This window comes from Sitodiplosis mosellana, unplaced genomic scaffold (genome assembly GCF_009176505.1).
Source record: "Sitodiplosis mosellana isolate CC-2019 unplaced genomic scaffold, AAFC_SMos_1.0 Smas_scaffold_6226, whole genome shotgun sequence".
Classification (NCBI taxonomy): domain Eukaryota; kingdom Metazoa; phylum Arthropoda; class Insecta; order Diptera; family Cecidomyiidae; genus Sitodiplosis; species Sitodiplosis mosellana.
In genome coordinates, this window is record NW_022601467.1 from 15,705,942 (window position 1) to 15,715,893 (window position 9,952).

Here is a 9,952-nt window from a genome sequence, read left to right on the forward strand (position 1 = left end):
AAATCAAACGCCAAACATTTTATTAGTACATGCCAAGGCTATAAAACCATCACGAATGGGAGAAAAATGGTATTTGTTCAATATCTCTTTGCATTTAATACTGCTGGAAAGGTTAAACGCCGAATTTGATATTTAAAAAAGTTGAGCCAATTTTAATATTCTGAGAACGCAGTTGTTCTTAGATTTTGGCCTTCTAAAACGCCTAGTATGTCGCTATCAATTGCCAGACAAAAAAAAACATCGGTAGAACTGTGATATTAATTGATTTTTCTCAAGTAAATCATTTGCTCGCGCCGTGCGTTATTTCTGATATACTGTACAGAGAGCGATTGTGTTCATACAAAATACAACCATAGTCTCACGCATACATACATAAACGTTTGCCACGCGCCTATGTCTATGCGTTCACTTTGTTGCATGAACACAGTCACTATAACAGAAATGCCGCAATGAACCAGTGCGTCAAGTAAACGTCGCATTTGGTTTACTTGAGTTCTCTAAGCTGTCGAATGGATAACGCATGATCCATTCGTTTGTTAAGAATGGCAGTTCATCAAAGAAAAAGAAAGGAAAAAAAGATATTGCTTTTACCTGAAGCTGAAGACGAAGGAAAAGATGAAGAAAAAAACAGAAGAAGCATGTTGTTTTTTACCTACTTCAAATGGATCGAGTAAATTGGACTCCAGTCAATGGGCAAAAAAATGAAATAAAACAAAATGAAAAGAAACTCGGTCCGTAAAAATACGAACATTTTATAAATTTTATTCATTTATTATCTGTTATCATGTTTAACACACAATAAATTGTATACAAATGAACAAAAAAAAAACACGGGAGCGTTCAAGCACGAAAATCAGGTGTTTATTTAGCTTCCTTTTTTGTTTCAGCTTTACCACCTCGAATTCTACCGGTACGACGAGCAGCGATGAGACCAACTTTACGACCAGCCGATGTGCCACGTTTAACAGTCGAGGCTTTACCAATGTGTTGATGGTTACCGCCACCGTGAGGATGTTCAACGGGGTTCATAGCAACACCACGAACCTTTGGCCAGCAGTTACGCTTCCTAAAATTGAAAAAAAAAACACACACACAAACACACATTAGATTCATTTGCATATTCACTTGCACTGTCTATCACTGAAATTGCTTTGAATTCTTGAAGTTAAACTTGTCAATGTTTGACTGGCATGCGTTCGAAGCGAAAATGTCAAAACTTACACTTTGTATTTGTGGTAGGCACGACCAGCCTTCAAGATTGGTTTGTCGATACGACCGCCACCAGCAACGATACCAACCATAGCACGGTTGTTTGATGGGACGACTTTCTTGGCGCCGGATGGCAGCTTGACACGAGTCTTGCGTGTATCTGGGTTGTGGGCAATGACTGTAGCGTAGTTACCCGATGTACGAGCCAAACGTCCACGATCGCCAGTCTTTTCTTCCAAGTTGCAGACAATGGTACCTTCTGGCATCTGTGACAATGGCATCACATTGCCAATTTGCAAAGTGGCTTTCTTGCCGCAGTACACGAATTGACCGGTGTACAAACCTTCTGGGGCAATGAAAACTTCCTTGCGGGTCTTGTAGCGGTATGGATCGCGGAAATGCACGAGGGCAAGTGGAGCACCACGACCTGGATCGTGAACGATTTCCTAAAGATGGAAAAAAAACACACACACACACAAAAATCAATCACATGTCGGTATGTCCAATGGGCGATAAACAACAACAGCAAGCAAAAAAAAGATCAACACATGTGTGCACCACGTTATGCTTAACAATGAACCAAATTGATGGCTTTTGATCACAATTATTCACAATTCATACACCATTCTAAGCACTTAATCCATTTGAATCGATTTGTGTTGGGTTTGTATTCGCCAAAAATGAATTGTTACCATACCTTCACTACACCCTTGATGTAACCATGACGTTCAGCGTAGTCCAATGAACGCAATTTGGCTGCTCCCTTACGTTTCTTCGTATGTGCTACGAAAACTGATCCAGCTCCTTTACGCTGAGCGCGAATAACACGACCCATTCTGATAATCTGTATGAATGCCACAAAAAGAAAGCAAACGAATCCAATTAATCGATTGTCCAAATCTAAAAAACACGTTTATTAAATGAGTTTGCAATGCAATATGAATCAAGTTCACCCATCTCATCACTTGCACAACGAAGTCAAAGCACTGATGTCTTATGTTGATGCCGAAAAAATGGAAAATATTCCGAAAAATCGCGATGTAATCGAGAAAATTCTTATTAATTGCAAAACTCAATTGAACTTAAAGTCGGTGAATAATATTTTCAATAGCCGATGGTCAAAAATATTAAAGAATTTTTTCGATTTTTTCAGCACAAATTTTTATATCCGTACGTACCGAATGTAGTTAGTTTAGAAAAAGAAAGAGGTTAGGGCCGATGACAGTTCACGTTAACACGAGTAAAACATGGTGGCCGTCAAAAGTCAGCAACTGCATCGGGCTAGCCCGAAAGTTGGGCTAACGTCAAAATTGTTTCGTTGCACTTCCGCACTTAATACTTTGAGCGAAAAAATGATTAAATCTCAATAAAAAATGGAATTGATGATTTTTAAATTAATTTGTTTTTCTTGAAAAATGAAAAAAAAAATATTTAAAATGCAAAAACATCACGCATTTCCCGGCGAATTGCTACAGAGAAAGTGCAATGTGAGCGAGACAAGTATATGCACAAATGAGGTGTAGTCGTTTCGTTGAAAAGTGTCCGATAGGGCCACACTACGAATATGTGGGGAGAGGTCTCTGTTGTCACTTCATAGTTGTAAGTTTCTATTGAAAACAAAGTGTTTTGTAATCCAGAATAACAACAGTAATTGTAATTGTAGACGTGATGAAAATTGTGTTGTTTACCCATTGAAAGTGCATTCCAACTGGGCACTGTATCATTTTAGAGCATTTCATTCATTTTATAAATAAGAAAACGGGATAAAAAATTTTGAGTTCAAAGCAGTTCTTCATCATCAATACCATCAAAATGTTAAGCGTTATGGATAATTGCTCGTATGCAACATTATCAGCGATAAATCATCACGGATCTACGCTACCTGAAATGTCACCCGATCAACAAAGGCTGTTAATTGAGATTCGTAAACGAAAACAGGAATTACTACTTGAAATTCAGCAGATAAAAGATGAACTGTGCGAAGTGGTAGCCGAGATGGAAGCGCTTGACTCACAAGACGATTGCAAACACTCAAACAAAGACAAGCAAATGTCCATCGGTCGGAAAAAGTTCAATATGGATCCGAAAAAAGGCATCGAATACCTGTGCGAAAATCATTTACTGCGAATGGATGCTCAGGATATTGCACATTTTCTGTACAAAGGCGAAGGACTGAATAAGACGGCCATCGGTGACTATTTGGGCGAAAAAAGTGACTTCAATGAACAGGTGCTAAAGGCTTTTGTCGAACTACACGATTTCACGAATCTGATACTGGTGCAGGCTCTACGGCAGTTCCTGTGGTCATTTCGATTGCCAGGAGAAGCACAAAAGATTGACCGAATGATGGAGTGTTTTGCTCAACGATATTGTCAACTAAACCCAGACATATTCACCAACACAGACACATGCTATGTGCTCAGTTTTGCCATCATCATGCTGAACACATCGCTGCACAATCCATCGGTGAAGGACAAACCGAGCGTTGACCAATTCATATCAATGAATCGTGGCATAAACAACGGCGGTGATTTACCACGTGAATTATTGGTATCACTGTATGAATCGATCCGAACCGAACCATTCAAAATACCACAAGACGATGGAAACGACTTGATGCACACATTCTTCAATCCAGACAAAGAGGGATGGCTATGGAAACAGGGTGGCAGGTAAGTTTTTTTTTTTGGAATATTTTCAGTACTAGAGTGCAATTCTAATCATCCATTCTGATTTGTCCACACACAGATACAAATCCTGGAAGCGAAGATGGTTCATATTGAACGACAATTGCCTGTACTATTTCGAATATACAACCGACAAAGAGCCCAGAGGTATTATTCCATTGGAGAATATTCGAGTGCGTGAGATTCAGGATCGTAGTAAACCACACTGCTTCGAATTGTACGCATGTGGTGGTGCCGATATAATCAAAGCATGCAAAACGGATTCAGAGGGTAAAGTTGTTGAGGGTAAACATTCCGTGTATCGAATGTCAGCGGCAACCGATGAAGACAAACAAGAATGGATCAAATGCTTAACGCAATCGATTTCACATAATCCATTCTACGATATTCTGGTGCAAAGAAAGAAGAAAGCACTCACTAGCAGCTAATAAGAAAGAAAGTGTAACATATCGAACCAATGTATTTTCAACATTCACACCTACCTAATGAAGTGGTTGAGACGAGGACGAGAACGAGGTCGATACACTTTTTATCAAATACTATCGAAAATCAAAACAAAACAACAGCCACAACATAAATCATCCATATATTTGTGCCAGAAAAATGACATTTCCCAAGAAGAAAAAAATGTGTTCCTTTCACTGCTTATCGGTAACTTAAGACAAGACAGAAATGGGTATTATCGATTCCCTAAAACAATTCCTCCGAATAGAACGATTAGTGTTATACGATAAACTATAAATTATTAAGCATCTACTACATTACACAACAATTTAACTGAGATTTTACGTACAAAACCGAATATCGCATGTTTTTTCTAGAATGAAATTATCAATTCTTATATAGTTTAGACCATTTGACAATTTTTTTTTTTGCCAAGTCCATCAATCCAGATCGATCGACTTACACATTCATCCTCATTGTTCACACATTTCATTCTGTTTCATATATTAATATGTTTTAATCATTCAAATCGTTTCGTGATAATGTAATTTACACACATAGATCAAATTTTATGTTATGTGACGATGATATCGTTTCGATATTCATTTGTTTCATTGAAATTATCCAATAATGCACTCATTGACCCCACACAGACTGGGTGGGTGCAGAAATAACGTTTTGTTCTCGTGAATTTAGAAGAAAAAAATTGCAACTAATGTTTAATGAAATTTTTTTTAGACAAAAGAAAAAAAATACAAAATAACACAAACACACAAAAGAATAGTTAAGACGGAAATCTTTATTATCTAAACTATTTACATATGTTTTTATTTACATGAATTATAAATAATTGTCTTGATTTTATGGAATGAACAGTATTTTGCAAGAGAAACACAAAAAAAAACAAAGAGATTTAGATAGAAATACAAAAAAAATGGTTGACAAGTATTTTATGAAAAGAAAAAGACTGTCTTTTTTCCGAATCATGAAAAAGTGAAATTAACAAAAGCGAAGAAAAAAATACTGTGCATAGCTAAAACAACGCGAACAACGCGAAAAAAATAACAAACAGAACGAATTTTAACCAGTACACAAATTGAAAACGAAAACAAAAATTAATTACAAATTATGCAAGTTTTTTTTTTTGTTCTTTCTCTCTATATAATTTTTCTCATCACTTTTTTGTATATTCCCTTAAAACATTTCCAACGGATTACTGACCCAGTTTTTGTTCGTTTTTAATTTTTTTTTTTTTTTCAACTAAATTAATTGAATTTTTTTTTCCTGTTTAAAATCACTTTTGTGATTTTTGATGGAAAAGCTAAGAAGAAATAGAAAAAAAAGAATTGCTAAAAATAAATTAGACCTATACACTATCGACGAATAAATAAATAAATAAATTAGTTCACAAAATAAATCAATAAATAACTTGTAAATATAAAATTTATGAAAATAAAATAAATAAATAAATAAATAAATATTGGGCCATCGCTACATCATTCTGTTTTGTTCTCATCGAATCTGGGAGAAAGGTTAAGTTTCGGAGATTCGTATGGATTGCCACGATTAATTTGACTATAAACGTAAGTTATATTTTTTAAATTTGTTTCATATTGGATACTCATTTGATTTTTTTCCCTTTCCCATACTTGAAGTATGCCAAACTAATAAATGTGGTGTTTCTTTTGACTATTTAGTGATTTGAGCAAAAAAATTCATCGAAATGCGATATTTTTGCTGATAAAGTTATGTGTGTGCGGTGTTTTTTTCATGTTTGTAGTTCAATTCCGATTATGACACGTTAATGCTATGGCCAGCCCGATTCTCCTTGGCTTTGGCTGCCTTAACCGCACGATCGCGGAAAAAGAAATCAATGATTGGATGATAGTTGTAATTCACCCGTTTGATCAACACTTTGGATGGTGCCAATCGTGGTATTTGCGGATTTTTCACGGGCACACTGATCGGTGTGAATCCATTCTTACTGGGACGTTCCGTTTCCGATGTATCATCACCGCCAATCAGAACCGGTGTTGGGCTCGATACCTCCGATGCGCGGTTGGCGGCTATTGGAATCGACGATTGTTTGCGTTTGAATTGAATCTCTGGCTCGTACTTTGGGCTGGGTGGCGTAAGAAATGTCTCTGGCGATGATGGTCGCTTGATTTTCTTCCGTTTTTCGAAACGTTGTTTTTTCGTAATGAGCGGACGGAATACGGCACCGTTTGATTCACTGGGTGACTCTTCGGCATCGCTTTCGTTATCATTGTAATCATTATTGGCCAATGAATAAAGGGCATCCGATGCTGAAAAACGTGTCTCGAACAAATCCTGGTCGTCACCCGAATGTGGGCTGTTTGGCGGGAATTTCTCTCTGTATCCATCAATTTGGCATGAACAGCATGTCGGTACCTTCGAAATAAAAATGCACATAACGTAGAATCGAAGCCTAAAATCAAATTCAATCAGCTTCAAACCTTGAATATATCGATGTGTAATCCACGCTTGTTATCCCAACTGAGTAGCCGATGGTAATTGTAGATTTGAGCACATCGTGAACTAAAATTATCGGTTAAATATGTACATGAATTCTCGGGATGCCTGTAAAATTGAAGTAATTTCATCGTTATTGCATCTAATTATTCATTTGTAATTGCAGTGCAATGTCTCGCTGGAAAAAAGGGGAGAAGGAAAACATTGCAAATATTTTGATTGGTACATTGCTTACGTGCACTTTTCTAAGCGTAGCGTTTGTGTGTGTTGGCCTGTGTTCACAATATATTTCCATTCGCCTGACGCGGAACGAGCCTTTTGTGGGCGAGCGTATCGTACAATGCTAGGGCACATTCCACTCGATGGTATGTTATTCTCTTCATCTTCGCGACGTTTTTTCATTTCCAATTCCTGCATACGATTTCGCCAATCACCTGGATTGTCGGCCAGAAGAGCAGTCATGGCAAATCGATGTCTTCGGATACTGCCCATAATTTGATGCCTGAAAATGGCAAAAATCCCAAAAGCAAAGTTATTGTATTCAACGGCCGCAATAAGTTTACAGAAATCTACATAGTATTTGGTACGATGTGCTTGCTTACATTGGATAGTCAACGACGTACAAATAAACATTGTCAAACCGTTCGCTAATTGGACGCGGACGCACCCGATATGGTCGGATCAACATTTCTGGCTCCGGAAGACTTTCTATGTTAGTGGCATTGTCACCGCTGCCAATCGGTATCGTTCCATTTAAATCTTTGAACGCCAAATTCTCAATATCCTCCAATGACATGGCCGACGAGGCATTTGAATTGGGTAAACTAACGTGAATTCGTGTTTGAGATTCGATGGCATGTTGATCGTTTGATTCTGGTGTGCCTCGAAAATTGGTCATATTCATTTTTCGTTCGTGATACGATGGTCGGTCGTCTTCGTATTTCGACGATCGTTTCGAACGATGAAAAACAGATGTTTTTGATTGAACTTCTTCATTGTTATTTGGTTCATCATCATAATTAATGCCTGCTGGCAAATCATTTCCAATTTTTCGCGGCATATTTCTTTTTACTATATTCGCTATATCATAGATAATTGGCAAAATGGAATTTCTCCGCTCTCCAAACATCTCCTCAACCTAAATCAATGAAATCGAATTAAAATATTTAACCAATCAATGACATTGTGCGAATCGAATGAGTATAAAAATCCATATGAATTGGCACTAATGAGCTAGCTATTAGCATGTCTCTCTTTCTCTCTCTCTCTCTTTACTTTTTGTTCGTCTATTTACTATTTTTGTACGGCGGCGATATGAATATAGGTAAAAGTGGTTATAAACGCTACGCTGGGTTTTGCATCGCCTCGTTTATGCACAATAGTAGTAACACAGAAAACGTGTTTATTGCTTATATTTATTTGTTTGTTTGTTTTTTGCGCGATTCGATCGACTGAAGTCGTTTTCACGAATCTTTGAATTCTAGAAATGTGATTCAATGCTATGCCGCTTACAATATATACGTATGAAGCGTATGAGCGCCGTGCGCTCACGCTTGATCCGTCTGAAGTGAACCAGTCGAAGATAAAAGAAAGAGAAACACACTTTTACTTGCTACTTTCGATTAAGATGAAATGCTAACCGACCAATCAAGCCATGGCCAGAAAAAAACAACAATTTCATTTCGAAAATGACAAATCAAATCAATCGGAAAATACTCCGAACAAAAAGAGAATAAAATAATTCAATTAAATTAAATATTTTGTTGTTCCATACTTGTTTCAAATCCAATGATTTGCCGGACTTTGGATTGGTTTGTGTTGAAATGAGTGCAGCCAATGTTAAACGCTGCTGTGTCGACAGAGACCTTAAAATCGGCAACACTTCAGATAATGTTCGTTGGCTGCGTACATCTTGCGTTGATCTGAGTAGAGCATCACGTACACGTTGCTCTTTTTCGTTGAAGAATTCCGGCTCATCTTCGGCCATGTCTCTGAGCATCATTCGTTCGAAACCGCGAATGTCCAGATTGGCATGGAATTGATGAGCCATTGGTAGGTCATCATTATCATCGTCATTGTCATTGCTGCTGTTAATGCCATAATCAGGCGAATCATCGTGATACACACTCAACACATTATTTATCAGTTGGAATGAAAAGCACAGAACCAATACACATTTTACGAATTGCATTTTATTCCACTTTATTTTTAGTTGTTTTTGCTTTTTGGTTGTGTTTCTTTTAAATTTAACGCGCACTCAGTTCTCCTTTCTATCTTGAATCTCGCAAACACAGTAGCTCACACACAACGCACACCAATTTTTATTTTTGTTTCGTTTCTTAACTTGACCAACTTGTTAGCGTGAGTTCGATTGCATCGATCCACACTCACCTAAGTGTGATATCTGGTTTTTCTTTTCGGTTCAACCAAAGAAGTTACCAACAGCTCTCTGGTTCGTTCGTGCGTTCGTTTCCTGTACTGCAGCGCGGCGCAATCAAATTGGATCTTGAGAGTTAAAATTTATCTGTTTGTTAATAGTTTTATTCTTTTGCAATTTAAAACCGAACAAGCAAAGTAGTTGTTTTCATTGCAATCGACCTTAATAAGCGACACCGTATAATAACCTGTATATATCTATATCTGATTTTTTCTTACTTATTTCTTTTCAGAGCCCAGAGATGAGGAAATAACACACAAAAAAATAAAACAAAAACAAAAATAAAAATATAATCATTTAAACACAAACTAACTAAATCCGATGCGCACTGGTGAAACGAGCCGAATGAATAACAAATTTTTTTGCTCTTACTACTCTCTGACATATGCACAGGTTTTCACTTGAACATCTTTCTCCTCTGAAACGTTTGGTAAAACTAATATCTCTCACTCTCTTCGCGGTGAAGACTTAAGAATATTCGTGGCTCGTTTTTTTTTCTCTTCTTTCTCTTAGCGTACCATTTGTGCGCTTGTATGCGATTGTATTTTAAATAACGGCATAGCAAATAAGCCATTTTTACGTTTATTAATGAATATATGTTGCCTGCACATACAATGAGATCGTTTCGACAAAATGAGAAAACAGTTGAAGACCCTCTCGCGTGTCGTTTATACAAAACCAT

The 9,952-nt window shown here is 37.2% G+C and overlaps 3 protein-coding genes across 4 annotated transcripts; 1 reads left to right on the forward strand and 2 right to left on the reverse strand.

The window, feature by feature from the left end:
* Positions 1 to 723: 723 nt before the first annotated feature.
* Positions 724 to 2,504, reverse strand: LOC129578199 (60S ribosomal protein L8). Its single transcript, XM_055466395.1, has 4 exons — positions 2,388 to 2,504; positions 1,907 to 2,053; positions 1,222 to 1,655; positions 724 to 1,066 (listed from the first exon to the last, which is right to left on the reverse strand). The coding sequence occupies exons 2-4, from the start codon at positions 2,042 to 2,044 to the stop codon at positions 862 to 864; spliced, it is 777 nt and encodes a 258-aa protein (XP_055322370.1). The 5' UTR covers positions 2,045 to 2,053; positions 2,388 to 2,504; the 3' UTR covers positions 724 to 861.
* A 258-nt stretch (positions 2,505 to 2,762) lies between these two features.
* Positions 2,763 to 5,834, forward strand: LOC129578198 (cytohesin-1-like). The gene is made up of 2 exons (XM_055466394.1): positions 2,763 to 3,881; positions 3,958 to 5,834. The coding sequence occupies exons 1-2, from the start codon at positions 3,022 to 3,024 to the stop codon at positions 4,322 to 4,324; spliced, it is 1,227 nt and encodes a 408-aa protein (XP_055322369.1). The 5' UTR covers positions 2,763 to 3,021; the 3' UTR covers positions 4,325 to 5,834.
* A 143-nt stretch (positions 5,835 to 5,977) lies between these two features.
* Positions 5,978 to 9,744, reverse strand: LOC129578197 (neurotrophin 1). 2 transcript variants are annotated; one of them, XM_055466391.1, is made up of 6 exons: positions 9,489 to 9,744; positions 8,608 to 9,338; positions 7,436 to 7,971; positions 7,069 to 7,335; positions 6,818 to 6,941; positions 5,978 to 6,752 (listed from the first exon to the last, which is right to left on the reverse strand). In XM_055466391.1, exons 2-6 carry the CDS (start codon positions 9,022 to 9,024, stop codon positions 6,132 to 6,134), a joined length of 1,965 nt encoding a protein of 654 aa, XP_055322366.1. In that variant the 5' UTR covers positions 9,025 to 9,338; positions 9,489 to 9,744; the 3' UTR covers positions 5,978 to 6,131. The 2 variants fall into 2 exon arrangements, with proteins under 2 accessions (XP_055322366.1, XP_055322367.1); XM_055466392.1 differs by having other exon boundaries at positions 8,608 to 9,357.
* Between the last annotated feature and the right edge of the window lie 208 nt (positions 9,745 to 9,952).